At 37.7% G+C, this 21,881-nt stretch overlaps 2 protein-coding genes across 2 annotated transcripts; one reads left to right on the top strand and one right to left on the bottom strand.

Moving 5' to 3' along the window:
- Nucleotides 1–1,405: 1,405 nt before the first annotated feature.
- LOC129729950 (EF-hand domain-containing protein D2 homolog) lies at nt 1,406–17,872 on the top strand. Its single transcript, XM_055688876.1, has 4 exons — nt 1,406–2,143; nt 16,529–16,693; nt 16,774–16,935; nt 17,004–17,872. The coding sequence occupies exons 1-4, from the start codon at nt 1,974–1,976 to the stop codon at nt 17,089–17,091; spliced, it is 585 nt and encodes a 194-aa protein (XP_055544851.1). The 5' UTR covers nt 1,406–1,973; the 3' UTR covers nt 17,092–17,872.
- Nucleotides 17,873–17,890: 18 nt separating this feature from the next.
- On the bottom strand, nt 17,891–20,730 carry LOC129729949 (uncharacterized). Its single transcript, XM_055688875.1, has 5 exons — nt 20,540–20,730; nt 20,343–20,480; nt 18,573–20,284; nt 18,398–18,516; nt 17,891–18,341 (listed from the first exon to the last, which is right to left on the bottom strand). The coding sequence occupies exons 1-5, from the start codon at nt 20,608–20,610 to the stop codon at nt 18,192–18,194; spliced, it is 2,190 nt and encodes a 729-aa protein (XP_055544850.1). The 5' UTR covers nt 20,611–20,730; the 3' UTR covers nt 17,891–18,191.
- Nucleotides 20,731–21,881: the final 1,151 nt, after the last annotated feature.

Below are 21,881 nucleotides of genomic sequence, written 5' to 3'. Positions count from 1 at the left end.
CCATGCAGGTGATAAGATATCAGACGGAGAGTTATTTACCTTTTTTTGTCAAATTTCAGTGATCTAAAACTATGTAGCAGTAGTCGTCAACAATAGCAAATCAAAGCTATATTGTTGGCGAAAAAATACTAAAAACAGCAACCGACATTGAACGTAAACATATATCTAATTTGTGTATGGTAAACTGAAAACTGCCACAATTTTTTTGTTTATGTGAAAAAGAGGTCACAAAAATGTCAATTGATTTGAAAAACAATATACATCATACTGAATAGAACATTTGTAGTCACTGGCGAATATGAAGCAAACAAACAAAAAAGGACATTTTGCATCACACAAGTTACAAAATACATATTTAGAGAAATGTTGTTAGATATATCTTCAACTGACTTGGCTACAAATAAAGCAAATGAGTGGTTTTACTCTCATATAATCAAGTTCGTATCGGTTGTAGTCGTTACTCATATTGCACTTGTTTAAAGCAAAACAGAACCTTCTGTGCTGCGGGAATAAGCATCGGATACGCATGCTTCGAGAGAGCACGACGTCGCTAACACACTAAAGCAATAACCGTCTAGAGCGGAGAGGGTGAGTTATGTTTTATTGTACAGGCTTATCTTTCGGACACAGAGCATGGCTGTTTGATCTTCAATATACCGTCAAGATGTTTTTTACAACTTAGATTTTTTTCAAGCTTGTACAATACAATGGAACCGCTATTCCAAAGAAATCAAATTATTTCGCAAATCAAGGTAAAAATCTGGAATTTATTAGAAAAAAATAGGGATTCGAACGTCTTCGTCAGTGGTTTTCTTCGGCCCCCTTTTGCATAAGATTGCGGCAGAAAAACTGCCGAAGAAAACCACTGACGAAGACGTTCGATACCCTATATAAATATTAGGGAAATTACTAAATGAACGATTCGAAACAAGAAAATTATAATAGCCAACGACCTTTTTGCCTTGAACATATCAACAAATTATATTACGATATGTTCATATTTTTATGTTTTCGCAAACAAACAGCCAATGGCGGGTAAAATACAGCTGACATCACTGCTTCTTATACCAGCATCAATTCATTAATGAGTATAAAAGAGAGGTGAGGAGAAAACCTACTAACACTTGCACGCGCCCCTTTGCTTGCCCCCTTCTGCCAAGAGATGATGCCAAATAGTGACGTAGCTATTTGAGTTTACCATTGAGTTCGTCTAGTTGTTTACATTTGAAGCATTTACTAATACTAGGAAAATGCACTCTCCTCCTCACCTCTCTTTTATGCTCATTGTACCAGCATGTCTCCCATCAACGAAGAGAGTGAGAAACCGACGCACATGCGGCCGTCAGTGAGCAATATCATCGAATCCAACAGAAGCCGTTACCGAGTCAGTTTCGTTTGAATTTTCAGTTTCACTTCTACTTTCAACTGGTGTAGGTGTAGGTGAATAAATTGCCGAGTTGTTCTTTTGTTTTGTTATTTCAATCTGTCCAAACTCTCCTGTCAGTGTTGAAAGAACCAAAGCTTGCGGTTGTGTAAAAAACCTGTGCACCGCTCATTATTCCCAGCCTATTGCGATTTCAATGCCAAAGTACACAAGTCAAGTGCAACATTGATCTGCATACAACAATAATAAACATAAGTCTGGGCGCGTAAATGAAGTAAAGTACAGCAAAAAAAAAACAGTGTACATACATCGCATGTGATGTCGAATGCGATTTAATTAGCTGCACTTATCTCGGCAAGCCATGGTGGCATTATCATGTAAAGAAAAAAAAGAAGCAATTTGAATAAAATAATTGGGAAAATATCCGCACAGTAAGTGAATAATTGTTCGTAGAGGTTTCTCTTCCACTCGGTATCTGTGCCATTGTACGTGTTTATGTCGGTATCGATTGACTGGAAGGATACAGGCAGAAAGTGATAATTTACTCTTTGGAAACAACAGAAGGCAGATAGAAGCCAAACAACAAAAAATGTCAGCTGACTCCGAGCTGTCCTCCGTCCTGAACCGCCGCCAGCAGATAAACGACGCCCTGGAGAATGGTGTAGAGGTGAAGCACACGTACCGTGTCGTTAACATCTACACTGAGTTCCACGAGTTCTCACGGAAGGAAATAAAAGAATACCAGGCGACCTTCTCAAAGTGAGTAGGATGAACACGTATCTTTCTATTAATTCTAGAGTCCATGCTTGTAGTATCCATTGTCCTTAAGTGTTGAAAAGCAGGCTCGCGGTTTAAAACACAAAACTAGTAACAGTCTCCTCAGCTGGTCTCGAGGTACGATGCTGGCTTAACAAGCCAGTCGTCGTAGGTTCGAGTCTCGGCTCGGGAGAGACTGTTAGTGTCAGTAGGATCTGTGTATAGTAAAGCGAAGTCTGTGTATAGTAAACAGAAGGTCAAGTTCCGAATCGGAATGTAGTACCAAGGCTTTGCTTTTTTTTAACTTGTAACAGGTTTGGAATGTTTTATCATAACAACAACATAATGATGGCGAATACGTCATTCCGATACAAATTAGAAAAGGTCAAGGTCGTGTCTCATCTTAGAAAATATATGCGCAGCATTGTGAAATACGTGATTCAAAATTTTTGTTCCTGGTGAACTTGGAAAATTGCTGGAAGGTCGCGCATCTGCGTCGTTCAGCATCTTGAAGCTACTGGTGTGACAAAGAACAACACAACAAAGCAAAATTCGTGAAAATACATGCACATCAATTTTTATGCACTGCACATGCAGATCTGTTAGGATTGAAATCGAAGGCTTCACTCTTCCTGTTTCCCTTATTCGCTGTACGCGCCTGCCAGACGAAGCATGGCAGATCAGCCTCAGCTGGACAATGGCATTAAACCTGAACTACGCAGAACCTGTCCTTTTGAATCGACAAAGGAAGAAGCAAAACATGTTGAACACCCGTCGACACTGAACGGCACCAGTGGGCTTTCGATATTTGAATCCGATATTTCGTGCAGTGATCTTTCTTGTTGGATTTTAGGTTTACGTAACGATTGACCACTTGCGTAATCTGTGAAATTGAATTCAACACACGCCATATTTTTTTCGCTCAAGCCGAATTGACTTCAACGGGAATGCGAATAAAGTTCATGCTTCGTCCCAAATATTTATATGAAATTTTTAAAAAATAAGTTATATAATAAACCTGTTGTATTTTGTTTTCAAAAAAAAAAAAAAAATTCTCAGCTCTAAACAATTTTGCAAGCTATTGTACCGTTCAACAATACTGACCCAGCTATGAATAGACGAATGACTGAATTTATTTCAAAAGCGTGACCTGTTTAACTCAAACCAATCAAGAACAATTCTCAATACAATCGAGCCACCTGCATGATACTGAATTGATTGGACAGTACATTACCCATGTGGTGCTTATTGAACTATTTCTGAACTTGTAGCTTACATCGATCGACAGTAAGACCTTATACCCTAGGTTTTTGCTAGTCACAGATGTGTGTAGAATGAGCTGACAGCGAACCCAAATATGACCCATACGTTCTGAATTGAATCTGACTACAATCAACATGTATAGATGAAATAAGTAAACATCAATCAAGTGAAATTGATGAACATAGAAGCGTTTACACTAATTGTAAAGCACGACAAAACTGGAACGGGAACTATTTTGCAGTAGTCAAATCTCCTAGCCATCACGTTTGATTGACCCAAATAATTTTTACAATTTGAAAGTAAGCTGACACTTTATTGGCTGATTTAAAAAAAAAAAAAAAGATATGATTGCTCTATTCCGTTCATAAAAAAAAAACATAGAAAACGACGGCTAGCTTCAATCATGTATACTCTGAAAATTATATAAATCTTGAAAAATGAGCACCGTGTCAACAGAGGTTTTTTTAACCCTTTTTTGCTTTTATATCTTGAATTCATCTTATTTTGTTCAAAAGATACAATTTATCACTGTCGGTTCTACACAGTAGATCAGAAGATAGGGAAGCGGATTGATTGAAAAATTTTCAAGGAAAAACAAGAATTCGTCAGAAGACATTTTATCGCATGGACGAAAATAAAAAACTACAATCAGTTTTTTTCTTTTCACGCTTAGCTAGATTCGTGGTTTAGGGCTGGTTGCTTTTACCATTCGTATAAAAACTGCGAAACGATTATTTTCTGAACAAACACACATTGATAATAAATACTTGTTACAGCGAGATTTTGTTCCGAAACTCACGAGTAGTGTAGCAATGGAGTTTATGGAAAGAGAAGAAAAATTAGCATTTCAGAGTCGCACATCCATTTTTTGTTTTAAAAATGAAAAATAGGAATATATTTCAGTAATTCCGACTACAAGTTGCCAAATGTTCTGCCGAATACTTTCACTTGTAAATTGAGCCTTGAGGAAGCAAATGAGTATGTTTTGAACATTCATTGAAAATCTAAGGGAGTAGCGCCTAAATTGAGCGACAATTAAAACGTTTCTACTTTTATTTTTCGGTGAATAATAGTAAACATAAGATCAATGAACCCATATCAAAATTAAGACGAATCCGTTTACTGCCCGTCTAAACCCACTTTTTTTGCTGTGTGTTTCCTAAATTTCGCAGCTCATTAACGGCTGATTGTCCTTGAAAGTGGACGCACCGCAATTATAATGTTTGTTTGGATATTATTCGCGTAGATTCACATCATCCAATCTCGGCCGGTGCGGTAAACTCCACTATCGGTAAACTGAAAGAAAAAAATCGGATTTCAGCAGACCTCCAGCGTGTGCAGAACGTCAAGGTGAAACCGATTATTGTTTCTTGAACATATTTTCAAAAAACAGAAAAAACATCTCTCACAATGCCATCATGTGAAAAATACAAACACGTGAAAGGTACATCAGAAACGCATGTTTCAGCAGCAACCGGTAATTAACCGCGAGATGAAAGTGTAAGCTATGTGGTGCGAAAATTAGTATCCATTCCGCCGTGAATGATTCAATCCGACGTACATCGGCACGGCGAATCGACGAATTGATTCTCGTTTCTCGAAATGCGCGCCTAGGAGACCCAGCCGCGCCGGTTCATCGATGAAGATGCTAAACAGGAAAACCATCAGCTAAGCGTTCCACTTTTCGTTCGTGTTGAGGAAATTAAAGTGAACTATTATGCAAGTCCACTTTCTAGGTTACGATTTTCGCAAATTAATTCAGTCACTTTGGAGACCTATAGAAATGTGGTAATGCCGATTTTGTAATGACTGTAAAACCAGAGAATATGACGTTTGTCATACTTTCCAGAAATTTGTTTGTACACATTCAATTATCAACCGTCATTCATTTCCTTGTAAAGTAGGTATGAGCAATCGAATAAGCAGCTCGATAAACAACTGCCGACAGGAAAGTCTGTAATAAACTGTCTAAACAAATCCCCTCGCTTGCGGTTGCAAATACTATGCGAGCTGCCAATTGTGGTGGCGTACAATCTTACCTTTTATTATTATTTTTTTTTTCAATGAGCCCCACTCCGGTTGTTCTATGAGTCATCTGTATTACCGCGTCCTGTGACTTGACTTCCGTCAAATCGTTTCAAGTACTTAACTTGATGATAACAAACGAACGAATCAACTAGTCGTTGCCCTACGCCGAACGGCTTCTGCCATCAGCACGAGTACACTTCGATATGGCTTTCAAATTACTATATGGGTGTAATATCCTACCCCTCAGTTCTTTGTTGTCGCTATATTTCCACCGGGTATTCAACATTACGCTAGAAGGGGAGGCGTCAATTGTTTAATTTTAAAATCATGCTCAATTTCTGCTTTGGCTCCCGTTCTCGACCATGCCGGGTGGGGATGAATCATCAACGGGTATCCAGCAATAATTACTGAACGGTAATGTTTTGCTTAGCATTTTGGAATTTCGATTTTTCTGCATCAGGGTTATACATACCACATTGTGGGTATTGATCGGCTATCAATCGTTATGAACGGACGGTTGATTCGATATGCAATCCTGTTTTGTTGGTAGTGGCTTACAACTATACAACATTTTTTTTCGCAGCATTTCAACTAGCTTGCAATTCCTAAGAATTTTCATTAGTATGAATTTGCTTAGGGGCCATCCACATACCACGTGGACAGCTTTGTGGGGGGGGGATGGCTAATGGGGTCAAAATCGTTAAAAATCTGTCCACGTGGTATGTGGATGGCCCCTTATTGATAAATAGGTTCGACGATAGGTTGGTCAATATATTTTTAAGCAATTACTCAATTTCATAATATAAAGCGGGAAATTTTGGTCCCCTTTCACTTTCAACTCAATTTTTATTCGAACGACTACAAACTGAATTTCGAGAAGCGAGTAAAGGCGCTATATCCTTGGTTTCGAAACCCGAACATAAGGAGAAAATACCTATGTTCCACCCCAGGAGATTGGTCAACAAAGGAGTGTACTTTCTTAGCTTTGTCACTCCGAACGAATTATATTACTTCTTACATACGGATCGGTTAGTACGGATTGTCCCCGTTCTTAGATTATATTGTGCTACACAGTAGGCCTGACCTTTGACAAGAAAAATGTATGGAAATCATTTAAAAAAAATGGTGGATATCATTTTCCAGGATCCGTTCAAGTACTGGCTATGTTAGTGTAGACTAGACTAAACTAGAAATGACTGGTAACCGAATTTCGAAAATACTCATATTAGGTGGTATTTGGCCATGTTAGGCTGTTTGACATAAACCAGAAGATATAACAATAATACGTACGTCTGGAGTCGATTTGCGGACTTTGAACATCTCCGTTTCCGAGAATATCCATATTGGGTGATATTTGGTTATTTTATGTTGATCTCCGAAAAACGGAAATTGCAACCATGTATTCAGAAACAGCGTCTGATATTTATTTCATCATTTTATGCTGTTTTCGAAAAACCGGAAGTCACCATGTCACCAACTTCAAAATGGCGTCTGAAGATAATTTGCGGTCGCGGGGGATGATACTCTATCCTGAAAATATCCATATTATGTGATATTCGCAGTCGCCGCGGATTCAGCGTTTTTGCGAATTTTGCCTTTTTCACGGATTTGGCGCGTTTTTACTACTCCATGGCGCGGATTTTGCGGAATATTGAAGGATTTCGCACCAATTCGACTGACTGGTTTGCAGCACTCTTTCAGAATTCAATGAAACTTTGTGGGTGCAAAGCAATGAAGCAACTTTACATACTACATTTTTCAAAGTGTTATATAAACTATCATTTGAAAAGGAGTGATTTTTTTTATTGATCTATATATCTGAGAACCACAAGAGAAACAAAATTTAATGGAAGATGACCTTTGGGAAATTGTCAGAATTTTTATTTAAAATTATTTAAATAAATGAATTTAGAAACAAAAAGTGATTTAGAAAACGCTCATCAGGTTTCATCAAGTTATGTTTAAGATAGACAATTAAACTGTTTAAAACTATTATTAACATTTCAAGGAAAAAATGCTTATCTATCAAAAACTTCTCTATTGGGAAATCTCAAATTTGTTTAAAAGTAGAGTATCCATTTTGTTCAAATTTGAATTAATTTTGTCAAGAACCATTTGAACATTGATAAAAAATGTTCAAATGGTATAAACGATACCTTTGTTATCGCCACAGACGAACAGACGTGTCACGAAATCTCTTTTCGTGGATCAAAATAACACTCAATTCAAATGAATTTCAGTTACGCAGAATATGGCCACCTGCAGCGTTGGTGTCACTGACAGGGTTGCCAATAACATTTTCGAATAAACTGGAATAATTTTGGAAACAAAACTGGGAAAAACTGGATCCTTAACATGAAAGGAACAAAACTAACATGTGGGTATTCGAATTTTCAACATTTACTTTATCCATTATTGGTCTTTAGGCTTTGACATTGATTTGAATGTTTTTTTTTTAATTTTTTAAATGTCATGTCATGTTGCTATCAATTTGGCTGAGTTTCGTGCGAGCAAAAGATGGAAAGGAAAAAATCAGTGAACTCCTCATTTACTCCCTCCTAAAGGTTTTTTAGAGATAAATCAAGTTACCTTCACCTAAAAAAATATTTTCAAAATAGACAAAATAGAAAATGGGAACTTAGGCTGATGAAAAATCTGGATCGCGAAAATATACAAAAACTGGATGATTTTGTGATTCAACTGTTTGATTTCCAGTTGGCTCTCATAAATATTTATAGATTCATAACATTTGCAGATTTTTTTTCTGGGAAAATACTCTTCTGAAAACTGTAAGGTGCTACGATGCTTGTAGAAGAAGTTATTCACCGCAAACTAATTGAATATCTGACGAGTGGCTCGACATGAAATATTTTCTAGTAATACTGCTGCAGCACGTTGCTGTTGCAAAAGGTCCTACGAATGAGAAACAATTTTGCGTAGCATTAAGATTGGAAGATTAGATGAGCAAAAATTCACACTTTCAAACTTAATTCTACGCGAAATTGTTTCTCATGCGTTTGAGGTAAGTAACTTTTTTACAAGCATCTTACGGTCTCCAGAAGAGCTTTTCCTAGGGAAGTTTTGTGCAAATATCATGTATTGATTCATTTTTAGGAGCTAGCTGAGCATCTCTGGAGAATAAGTTTTGGAAAAGTGCATTTTTCTTATAAAATCGTACGGAAATTTAAAAAATCGGGCGCAAAAAATTAGTTTCACTGATCAACCTAAAAAATTACGCAGTTGTTATAGGACCCATAAAGAACACGAAAAGTGCATTGCAGTGAGAAATAAAAACACCATCACTTTTTCCCATATAACCGTATCCCAGTCTATTATACATATCAGCTTGACATTATGATATTAAGTTCACAATGCTTGAGACAATAGCTTCTAATAGTTATTTTGGTTTCGCATATTTAGCTTTGTTTTCATCTCTGCCTCAGTTTTAAGCATTTGAAAGTGGACAATTTTCGTGTGGCTCCCGATGTTGTCGGTTCTTCAATTTGACCCCTATAATGTGTCCATAAGACGTAATTCTACGTTAAAATTTTCATGTCTTATGAGATTGCCTTTCAGTATGCTGTACCCCACACTTTACGCGAGTTTTTTTTTATCTAGAAGCCAATGGTGTATTGAATTCTGTTTCTACTAAGACTCAAACCCACTACCGTACGCTTACCAAAGCAAACTGACTAACCTCACTGTCGAAGCCCTCTAATGGGTAGGTATTTGGAACAGCGTCGTTGCGCATAGCTAACTGCGAGGTAAGATACGTTTAATTTGCACACACAAAACTTAATCGATACAAAACCAATTAGAATTTCGTCTAAAACAGCACTTAGTAGCGCAGTAGCCCTCATTGGAAACCGCATCTCGGTGCCGAAACATTACCGTGTTTCTGTATGCAGCATGGTCATAGCTCCCGGTGCTACGTGTAGCGAATGTTAACCACACCGACAGCTCACGGTCTCCTATGATTGAAGTACGTATGTACGCTGACTCAATGCGTGCAACGGTTGAAAAACAAAACTATTTCGACAGGGTGGGAGTGCAAGAGATGCCTCCGTTTCCCCTTGCGAGGATCAAACTAACGAAGGTAATACATAGACTATTATTGTATTTGGCTGCGGTCAGAAGTGATTGATTACGGCTGAAATCGTTCAACAACGTAGGTTCGCAGTAAGCTTTGTAAACCCCAGAAGCCAAGTGTACCGGACGAGAATTATGCAAAAGCATCAATGTAATCCACCATCGGTTAGAATGCATTTGCAAGGTTTTAAAAAGAGGTATAAGCGAAATTAGACACCTTGACGATTGCGTTCATGAACCCGTTTCAGTTTCAACAGCCCGGTAAGCAGCCATAGTTGCGCGCAATGCGTTTGTTTCGGGCCACACTAACGAGAGCAAATATTTGATACGTCAGAGATAATGAGAGTGAAATTAAAAGAATCAGTCTAGTTGTGGCGTAAGATATAAAATTACATCGTTTGTCTCTGTGAGATATGTCGCCCACGTTGTGCACTTTATGGCAACACACTTCCGGGGGGAAAACCGTACATACCTCACGTGCTTAACGCAACACGCGGTACAATGTTCTCTATAGGAATACATAGTAGGCCATATCAGAAACACATTTGAAGTAACATTTTTGGTTCGATTTCACCAGAAAAGTTCTATTAACTTTTCAATTTGAGTGCAAAGGTATGAGTGAGACGGTGGATAAAGCAACAGAAGAATAAACCAACTTCAGTGTCATTCAAACTACAGAAGGTTGTCGCAACCTATGAAAACCGGAGAACAACTTCCGTTTTCGGCTTGTTTTTATTCAGCTGCTCATGGCCCATTCTAAATGGGTCAAGCGTTAACTTGCTGCGATTGAAAGTCAACCTATTCCTAGCCCGTCGAACAATGAATAGTTAGTTGATTCCACAATCTTGATTGGTTTCTTATGCAATGAACCGAATAAACAGGTGACCATTGCTGAAACATGCTTTATTCAACTTGAAGCGGTATAACAACTCATAGCGTGTTTAATTGGTGGTATTTCCGTCGCATTGTTCTTGTATGGTTCAGGTAAAAGTTTCTTCCGGTACCAACAAACGTATGAAAGCATTAAGCATGCAATTGACGTGCACACAAATCACAATTGCCAATGGAAACCAGAAGGAGCATGACAGCAGATTTGTAACGAATTATTTATGTAATTTTAACAAACTAAGTATTTATATTTGTATAGTTTTGTGTTAAGATAGTGATCAACATTGATATAACTTTTTATAATTTGTAAAAAAAAATGTTTTTTTTTTTGACGTAGGACTACGTCTAACCGCACTATATCGAGATACATTCCGCGAAAACTAAAACCAAGATGTAACGCCGGAATGAAAGATTTCAAACGGTTATACTGATGTAAGCACATGATGGTTCACAATAATCAATATGTCGTTGGATTGATAAAATGATGGACAATTTTGTGATTCTTCAATTTCATTATCACTTCATTGTTAAACAGTGAAAATTGAATAAAAGTTTCAAGGTCAAATTTTCACCAACAATGTACCAATCATATGCGAGCACGCCTAGCACAGACTTCATGAATAGACACCAACTGCATGCTGTGATATACTGTATAGCAGTGCCAAAAAAAATTTTGACAGAATCTCCCCGTCCCAATAGGTCAACTAATGTTAGTTTCCATGAGCCTAGACTATTTTGATGTCTTGAAGGTGAAGCTTTCTCGGAAAGTTCGTAACCACCTCCACTATTAGACAGTATGACGTTCTGCTGTTAATAAATATGTTAATATTAATAAAACTGATGTCTTGAAGGAAAACATGCTGGCACAGGCAACAGTACTGCACCGAGCATTGTATGGATAGAGCGCTGGTCATTCGTCGTCTATCAGTGCAGAAAATCTCGATATTCATTTGTGTGCAGCCAAGCCAAGTGAAAACTACATTGCCGCTGTTGACGCACGGTGGGGCGTGGAACACAATCGAATTGCCGTTTGAATTGTCTTCTTCTTCTTCTTGTTTCGTATAGCAGCAAATATCAGAATTCAATTTGATTTTTCGGGTACCGCAGAATACGCTGCGCCGCCGGGGACAACAAAATGCGTTGTTTATTTTTGAACTCTACATTCTGCTTTTTTTCAGATTTATTTAAATAACTGAATATGGTATTTGAAAGACAATAGAAAACAAAAATGCTCCATACATATCTTTGAATAGTTAGTTAAAAGAGCTGTACTGATGATTATATTTTACTAGCTAAATGAATTTAGTCCAATATGACAATATTAGTTGCATCCTGCGGTGGCGGTATAGAGGAAAACCAAATTCATTTCATCTTGATATTAGAGCTCCGACATTAGTATTTGTGTTTTTCAATTAATTTTTTTTTTGAATTTGCATTTACAAGAAAATATTACTTTCCATAACCTTACTTGTAATTGAACAACGCTATGCAAACATTAATTGCCGTGGCATCACTCTTGCCCAGTTTATTTTCGAAAATAACAGACATATAACCTTCAAATATGATATCTTCGTTGTTCTTTGGTATCTTGAAACTAATCAATTTTTTTCTGATTGATTCTGTATACTGATAAAATGTTTAAATTGACCTGAATTGAATGTTAACATGTTCATAAAATTCTATGTCAATTTCAAATTTTCTGTGAATATACCTTTTTTACTAAAACTGTCATTCATTATCTATATTTTTTCCACGAGCTTGTAACTGCAGAAAAAAAATTGATGTGACATCTTTGCCGCTTTGTGATCGGTGAGTGAGCCAACTTTAACAAGACAAATAGATATAGAAGGAAGAAGTTTAATTTCTACTAAATCGTACTCAATTAAATATTTTATAGAAGGTTGCCTTTTCGCGTGTTAAAGAAAATTCGCTGTATTAGAATGAAAGGTATTCATCAATAGTCTGGAAACCAAATTTAGGGGGAAATTTGGGTCTAGAGCTCTATAGCAATATTTTAGAGAAAAACTTTCTTCAACAAAGTTGTTACATATGATAAAGCGCTTATTGAAAAAGTATCAAGAATTGGGGTGACCAAAATTTTCAATGCTATCAAGTATCTTCCTTTTTATTTTTGTAGATAGAAAACCTTGTTCTACAATTTTATAGCTCCAATAATTTTGAGTAACTTTGTAAAAAAAAGATTTTCTCTAAAACATTGCTATATAGCTCTAGACCCAAAATTTCCCCTAAATTTGGTTCCTGGACCATTGTGAATGTTGAAGAGAATATTTTTTCTTCTAAGGTAGAGGGGTACAAAGAAATAATCAAAATACAGACCCCTTCGATTTTGGCAACACGCCAGAATATTTTCTGTTGCCAAAATGGAACCATGCCAAAAATGAACGGTTCTTTTTTCATGACTTTTTTGACTTTTTAAGTGGTCAAAGACGACCTTAACAGTAGAAATGGCCACCAATGAGCTAATTTTAGTTCCAAGTCGTTTAAGGTGTCGCTTGATGAATTCGGGCTGACGACCTAGATATTACCACCCGAACCAAAATACCTCCCTTTTGGAAGATGTTGAGTTTAAATTGGTTAAAATAAATCAAGCAAACTACAAAAGTAAAACGAGCTCAAATCAAACATAGCTTTAAAATAAAAATATAAAATTATTGTAGTCCTACGTCAACTATGCGGTCGTGTCTTGGATACCACCCTCCTACTATTTCAATTAATACAATAGTAAAATTTTGCGCTATCTACATTTGACGCTTGTGCCATGTTCTTATATTGGGCTAGATTAGGAACTAAAACAATGCTGAAATTACTCCAAAACTTAATAACAGAACATTGAATTAAGTTACTTACTTATTTTTGTCTTTTGATACTCTCTCATTCTTTATTTAACTTGTCCTTTCAACCACATGCACTTTTGAGAAGTTTCTCTTGCGGAATACATAACGGACCGGGTGTCAGCTAGTCATTGACTATTTCAGTTATATTTTGACGACTGCAGTGTGATAGAAAAAGTTTGAACAAAAGTTAAAACTACACGGGTCGATTCGGTAAACTCACCTACATCGAGGCAGCAAATGGTCGCCAGGGAACGGATGAGCAAATCACTTTCGCCCTGGTTGCTACCGTGCTACTCATACGTGGGACATGAAAATTTCCAAAAGTAGCACAGTCACGCAGCCTGCTAAAAAGCGTACACAAAACAAAACCCGACCACGGCGCAGGCAATAACTCAATAGTTTTCCCACGTTGCGATGCTCCATCGTCGCTTACTGCGACGAGCAGGAATTTTATGCAATCAACTGTCGAATAACGACCGACTAACCCGCATGGCATTTCTTCAAAGCGTTGGTGTATTCGGTTAATGCAGGGCGGTTATGTATCAATCTATCGCTGAAACCACACTTTTGCTGCTACTGGATGCATAACGTGCGACACGCGCATCACCACAATCAAATCCTGATCGTGTGTAATTATTCAAAAAGTGCCATTTCGTCTTTTTTCTGTCATCAGTTTCGTAATTAACTTACTAGGCTCCCATCAAAGATACCATAGGACGTTTCCATCTCAAGATTGTATAACAAATTGACACACAAGACAAATCAAAAGCAAAAAAGCGCCAGCATCTGATTATGGAATCCCAAAGCGCAAATTCAGCTTACTTAAAACCAACATGACTTTTTCCAATGCAGCAACTATAACTTGAAGCGAACCTAGCATATGAAGTGAACGGTGTAAAGTCCAACAAACGACCAGCTGCCAGTTAAAGTTGTGAGTCAAAGAGGAAAGGACACACAAAGCATGCATGAGTGCAACAGGAAACTAAGTAGAAACCGCATTCAGTCGACTATTATTATTTTTATATCTAATCGACGCAGTTGGTCGTTGTATGCTGCAGAATGCTATCCATGTATAGTCACTATATTACTAGTCTGGCGGAATAACAAACCATAACATTGGCAATCTACATTTTCCATCCTGATACCACTGAAAGATACTTCGAAGGGCATATGACTCTTCTGATACGTGAAAAGAAGTAAATGGGTTGAACTTTATCTTAAAAATTCGATTTCTTTTTTTTTTTTCAAGAAATTAACGATTACTTTTCGACTGGTTAACGAAATCCACTTCGCCAGCCTAGTAATGCAGTGACCATAACTCCATGTGCTCATGCAATGACAAACATAGATGTAATTTTAGACATGCATGATTTTTCTATGCATGAATCATTTCGAATTCACCTGACAAAATAGATTACTGGTGAATGGAAGAACGCTGTTGGGGGGTCATCAGTCGTACGACGAATGCATATAATTTAACAAATTGTTTTCGAACACACATTCCCTGCTGCGATGAAATGAAACATAAAGAGCTTGGCATGACAAAAGGTCATGTCTATATGAAAATAACCCATATCGCTTGTGCACAAGCTGGATCGGTTGTTGAGGTTCGCAGACAAGACGTGGTCACGTGGAGAGTTATTAGGAGATAATTAGTATGGTGAGAACAGGCACGACCACATCACGTCATATTTGGTTAGTTTACTCAACGGCGTCGCGATCAGGGAGGCTGAAGTTAGATAAAGTATAACCTCGACAGAGTCGAGATGCAAACCCGAAGGGAGAGCGTGGAAATCTGCTGATGTGAGAGGAAATTGAAATCTTTAGGCAAGCTTATGTAGAGGGTCGGTGGTTTTGAGCCCTTACGTAACGATACAGTTGAGTGGTGTGTGATGAAAACTGGTTGACGAATTGCACATCAATTTTGATCCATTATGTTGACAACTGTCATAATGTAAACGGGCAAGGAATCCATCACCTTAATTATTGAGAGGATACGTATCGGACGTACCACTTTGCGCTACACCGCTAATAAGCAAAGAAAAATGGAAAATGGGTCATGTTTTTCTTTCTTCTGTCTGTAGCACGTGAGTCACGCGGTTCCAGCTACCCTTGACGACAAAGGACGTTCGGTCCACTTACCGTTACAATCGAAGGCAGCTTTGGAAAATCGTTTCTGTTCAGCGGGGATTTTACGGTCTCTTTGAATTTGCGAACGACAATAGAGACGGTAGGCGTGAAAAATATGCAAATATTCGCACCTCATTACGGTGGGGATTGTAGCGTTCTACCGATTATGCGTAAATCTTGTAACACTATGACAGAAGCATTATTTGTGCTTTTCATTTAAGCATCAAAAATTGAATAAGTTGTAGAAGACCGAAGTATGTCACGGTGGATATTTAACGTCAAAACCTTTCGCTCTAGTAGTTTCGTTATTGGAAAGTTTGTACATATTTTCGAATACCTGGAACGACTTTTTTATATTAGACTATCAATATTCAATTTAAACACGGTAACTTAAAATAATTATTATTCACCATTATAAGACATATGTTATGCCATACGATTTGATCAGAATGCTGAATAGCAATTTTGATTAACTTGTTCCTGATCGAGAAATAGAGAATTGTTTAAGGGTACTTAAAACATCTATGTACACACCCTATACGCAATAAACTGCGTGTAATTGCTGCCGGGTGGCTGTAATTACTTTAATAATAATGGGAACTGTTTAATCGTTCATCAATTAACCCTATGATTTCCATAATGTATTAGGAATTAATAAAACACTTGCTGCGTGTTGTTTGAATATTCGTTTAAATTTTGCTCACTGGAATTTTTACTTAACTATTTGATCGGTATCGTTTACCCAGTATGAATTATGCTACAATTGAAATCATATCTTCTTTTCTCTACGTTGATACTCAACTTATGTATTATGAATTATGTCATTAGCAGAACTGGGACGAATGAAAATATACATCATGTTGGTTCCTGGAATCCCCTTTATATGAAAAATAATGATCCAGCGATTTGAGCTGGAGACAAATTAATAGCAATAATTAAAAATCATCGCACATTCAGCAATGAATGAACGTAACCTCTCCTCTAGTATTGAAACATTCCCACAAAGTTGAATCTAATTGAATAAATCTCCTTTACTAATCCATACATGACCCACAAACCAGAATAATCAATAATCAATTTAATCAACTTTACCTCCTATAACTCTGTGTTCTCGGTGTCTCTTGTCTCTCGACAGATACGACGTTGGAAAGGATGGTTTCCTCGATCTGGCTGAGCTTAAGATCATGATGGAGAAGCTCGGTGCACCACAAACCCACCTTGGTCTGAAAGGAATGATCGCTGAAGTAGACGAGGACAAAGACGGCAAGATTTCATTCCGAGAGTTTCTGCTGATTTACAGGTAAAAAAAAACATTCACTTTCTGGCATTGAGAATTACAAAATATTAACGATTGACGCTTGTTTTTTCGACTACTCACAGAAAAGCGCGAGCTGGCGAACTGGTTTCGGACTCCGGACTCGGTCAGCTGGCTAGACTCACAGAAATCAATGTCGACGAAGTCGGTGTGAACGGAGCCAAGAACTTTTTCGAGGCCAAAATTGAACAGCAATTGAGAACGAACAAATTTCACGATGAAATCAGGTAGGCAAACAATATTTACTGCCATGCTAACTAGATGAAATATTTGACTGTTTATCCCCTTTAAACAGACAAGAGCAGGAAGAAAAACGACGCATGGAGGAGGAACGCATTCTTCGACGACAGCAGTTCCAGCAGCGCGCAGCCGTGTTTCAGTAGAGAGTGCTATTTTTTGCGCAACTTCAGCCCGACGCAAGTGAACAAAAAAAAATGACGATCCAAGTTCACAGCGACTGGATAATTGACAAAGTAAACAAAAAGTTTCTGTAAATGTGTAAATGTTATCGGTTCTTTAGAATAGATTTTAATTATTTTAGCAAGTATTTGCAACTACAATGTTCAATGTTTGAGAAATAGACGAAAAGTATGTGTCATTTTAAGTTAATGAATTTTATCCAACAAATGGAAAACAAAAAAAAAAACGGGATTTGAAAAGTGCATGTGATAAAGGCTAAATCAAAGAAAGCAGGTAATTCCACAATTGTAAACAGTAAAATAGAAGAACATCGAGAGTAAACGAATGGCCATATTGTTGCTTCTTTTCATGACTAAAGGAAATTAGGCATACAACCAAGTATCTCACCCCTACTCTCCTAGTGCAATGGTTTTTTATCGCTCATTGCCGTTGTTTTAACAGAAACCAGGAAATGAAGTAAACTACGGCTAGTGCGCCATATAGGCAATGAGAGCACTGCATAGAACGAAAGTCTGCTCAAACTAATTGAGGTATATTTTTGATAACAAAAGTTAGCCGCGATAAAGGAAGTAATTTGAAGAATGCTTGCGGTGTAGGAACGAAGAGCTGTCTATAAAAGGGCTTTTGGCAATAGTCCTGGTGTGACTGTCTAGTTTTAGTGTAGTAAGAATCCATATAGTGCTTAAGTGGTTCTAACAGTCTCAATGTAGTATAAGGTTACAATAAATATTCTTTGAAATGATAGGTAGTTTGAGATTTTTGGAAAGATTAACAATTCCTGTTGTTTTTTTTTATTCCTCAACTTATAATTTCCGTTACATAATATAGACCTCTAGACTTTCCTTTTAGTCAGCTGACTAATGTTTTTCGTCTTTATTTAAAAGGTTGTCAGCCTCCATTCAACGTTTTCGCCATTGACTTATGCGTGAATCAATCGTGGGTTGATGCCACAAGACGTATTTCATAGAAATTTTTATTAAACAATACTACCCGTTTGTCTTGTTCTGCGGAACCTAGGCAGTGGTTTCCCTGTTTTGTGATTGGTCAGTTAAACTGTGAAAAACTAGCCAAAATCCTTCAACTTTGAATGTCGGCATCGTATCATGTCGGCTTTTAAGGCAAAATCCCTACGACACACTGTACACTGGTACGGTTTGATTTTCATATGGAAAGCCTTCACGTGTTGGCCAAGACCGCCACTTCTCTTGAAAACCTGAAATGCAGGACATTGATTGATTAAGAAGTTAGATTTAAAAAAATCCTTTTTACCTTAGGACATAACTTGCACGTAAATCGTTTTTCATCAATATGCGTCAGCCGATGCTGGCTGAGATTGACCTGACCACCGAATCGTTTCCCACATGTTTCACAGATGAAAACTTTTAAACCTTTAAAAAAAACTTCGAAAAAAAATCGCACTATTAAATTTTAACCTATCACATACCTGTATGAACACTTTCGTGTACTTTTAGACTGTTGTACGATTTAAACTGTTTGGTGCAAGTGGAACAAACATAGAGCAGCCTATCCGAAGGTGTACCAGCGGCCTGCAAAGACACAATTTCTTCCCCGCTCGTATCTTCGTCTGGCTTGTGCTGCGAAAATTTACTCCTATCCCCACTGCTGCCAGCACATTTAGACAACTGAAAATGTTTCTTAAGATCGAACAGCTTGTCGAAAATTTTCTGACACACGCCACATTTATGATTCCACTGGTCAACGGGTCTGTGGCTAGCCTTGTGGCGTTTCAAGTTATAAAGCCTAGTATATGACCGGTCGCACATTGTGCAATCGAAACGCCTGTTTGTCTTGCCCGACGATGATGTTTCTTCAGTGTTCCGGTCGTGTTTACTGTTCTCTTTTGCTCTTTTAACCATATCGTTTCTTCGCCGTTGTCTAAGCATCCTGCGGCGACATACGGAAAAATGCATTTTCCGTTCATGCCAAGAACACAAACTTCGCTGACAATAAAAGCAACGATACGAACGAACTACTCTTGACGAACAGTGTAAAATTTTATGGCGAAGCAATTGAACTCGCGAACGGAACCTTTTCTCGTGACACCTTGAACAGGCAAATTCAGCAACAACGGGTTGTGGAGGCGGTAACTCAACATGAATTACCCTGACAGTCGCAGAATTACCCAATTGTATGGGCTCTATTGGCTCTAGCTCCATGTGAGTTGGAAATAGTTCATCTTTGTTATCGTCCGCTTGTATGGGGAGCTTGGAGTAGCTGTGTTCTTCCCACGCTGTAAAACCGGCCATAAAGTCTTGAAAATAACCAGAATAGTCTTCATATTCCTCCTCCAGTTCTGCGGTGTTTTCCGTTTTCAAATTAATTATCTGCGGAGCGCATGGTTGACAGGTTGCGTTAGATAGTGATGATGGCAATGTGATTTCATAAGGCTGAACCTCCCGAATAGTTGCACTGGTTATGTCGACAATAGGAGGATATAAATTGACAATCTCAAGTATCTCGCAGTTTTTGGATTCCCTGTTGTGTTTCGTATATTGTCCTTCATTTGTCTGACTGTTATTAAACAGTATTAACTTTTTCTTGTCGTTTGTAATATTCGGGTTTTTGATAATCAAAGAATTTTCTGCTTCCCTTCCCTTTGCGGCAAAATCGATAGTTTCTTCCTTAATGCTTGTTAGTGGTTCCTGTTTGATTTTCATCGTTCGAGAGGGCACATCTGTCATAGGTTTGTAAGTAGAATACTGTTCACAGATCCCAGTGTATTTTTGCTCGAGATCTCCCTGAACTTTGACCACATTGTCGTAGTAGGTTGAAAATCCGTTCAATACTTTCACACAATTAGCACAAACCTTAGAAGGGTAATGCATAAGTTCCAGATTAACAAACGGTAAACACTTGGCAATCAATGCCGCATACATTCGGAATTCCGATAGCAAGCTTTGGCACCATCTGCTGAACACCGTTCCACACAGCCTACAAGTCATTTCTAACATGTGTGTATCCTCTCCCCCGGATAGCTCTTCCTGATCTGTTTCCGCTTCGTGTATTTCACCATGTTCCGGTGGCGTGTCTGTTGTCTCTTTGTTCTCCTTCGATTTTTCAGGCGCATATGCAGCCAATTTGTCAGAATGCTTTTTCACTCGAATTGATGGAATTGCTGTACTGACTAGATTCTTACTAAAATTAAATACATATGTGAGAAACAGTGGAAGCAAATACAAGCAGAAATATTAACCGATAGATGCAATCCTTAAAGTCGGTTGCTTTAAAATGTCGACTGCATATCGTGCTCCACTTGGTAGGCAACCATTCTGGGTTACGGCCTGCGAATTCGATCCATTTGGCCAGCTGTTCTGGCTTTTTTAGCGGATATCTGCAAAGATAAAAAGTACAATGTTTGTATACATAGTAATGAGTAATGCATTCACTTACTTGTGATAAGAAACATCCTCGGAATGCGCATATTTTAATTCACAATCGGGAACTGTACACGACGCCGGCATTTCAATAGCCCTCCAATGTTAAATATTGCAATTAAGAGTTGATCTTTGCAATAATTCAATGAAAATAAGAATTATATCACAAGACTTGTTGGTTCGAATCGAAAGTTACAGTAACAAATATTGTGAAATTGGGCCGATCAGGCACAATCAGCGTTGCCAGGTCATTTTTTCAAAAATCTGGAAAAGGCAAAATAAAAATCTGGAAAAAATCTGGCAGTGGGGTGAAAGGTTAATTTTTCGAATAAAAGTCTTGGGGTACGCAAAATTTGGGGTGACAAAATTGCAAAATTTCGCGCCGAAATTGAAGTGATGACCTTTTTGCGGAACAGAGAAAATAAAATCTGGATAAAATCTGGATCATCCATGAAAAATCTGGATAATTGGACATCAAAGCTGTCTACCTGGATACATGTTCAAAAGTCTGGATAATCCAGCTAAATCTGGATACCTGGCAACGCTGGACACAATGCTAATGTCATCCATTAGCGTCATATAAAACAGGGTTGCCAGAGTCGCAGGCTTTAAAAAATTAAATATTTTTACACTGAAAATATTTCTCACGCACATATCATAGAACCATCAATTAATGATGTCACGCAAAATTTGGAAAAAAATTAAGTTTCCCCCTTCCCCTTGTCACAAACTGTTACAACTTCCTTGACCCCCTCCCCTCCACTTACGTCCCGTTCTGTTACACTCCCTCCCCCTTCTTTGGTTATAATTGACTGAAAATTGAGAAATTTGTAGAAAATGCATTTTTTAAAAATTAGAACGATTTTGAACGAGATGAAGAATATTATAAAAAATAACTAGAAAAGGCGTCCAAGGATTCTGTTGATGGAGTCATAGTTGAGTGTTGATTGAGGCGACGACATAGAAAACCGAGACAGTAACTGCAGCATCATTGCTGATTTCTGAAAGACCATCCGTATTCAGTTCCTCTTCTTTAATCATTTCGCAACTCAAATCTTCTTCACGTGTTAATAGGATTGAGAGACTAAAAAATGAATTAAATTGCGAACATTGTGCTTTTTAAACGAAAAAAAAAATAATTTATTTGAACTCAAGCAAATCTTAAACAAAAAAAAGAGATCGTGAAACTATGAATGAATGATGCAAGTGTCATGAATTGAACTCTGTAGTATAGGTATGTTTTTGTAGTTGAAACGTGATGACACACTAAAGCCAACCTCTCCTCTCCCATATGCCACAAAATGTCACAATAATCGAATGTAATAATGCTTTCCATACATCTAGAAGTCACTGATAAT

This window comes from Wyeomyia smithii, chromosome 3, assembly GCF_029784165.1.
Source record: "Wyeomyia smithii strain HCP4-BCI-WySm-NY-G18 chromosome 3, ASM2978416v1, whole genome shotgun sequence".
Classification (NCBI taxonomy): Eukaryota; Metazoa; Arthropoda; class Insecta; order Diptera; family Culicidae; genus Wyeomyia; species Wyeomyia smithii.
Note: the sequence above shows the minus strand (reverse complement) of the source record. Positions and strands in the feature narration are given on the sequence as shown.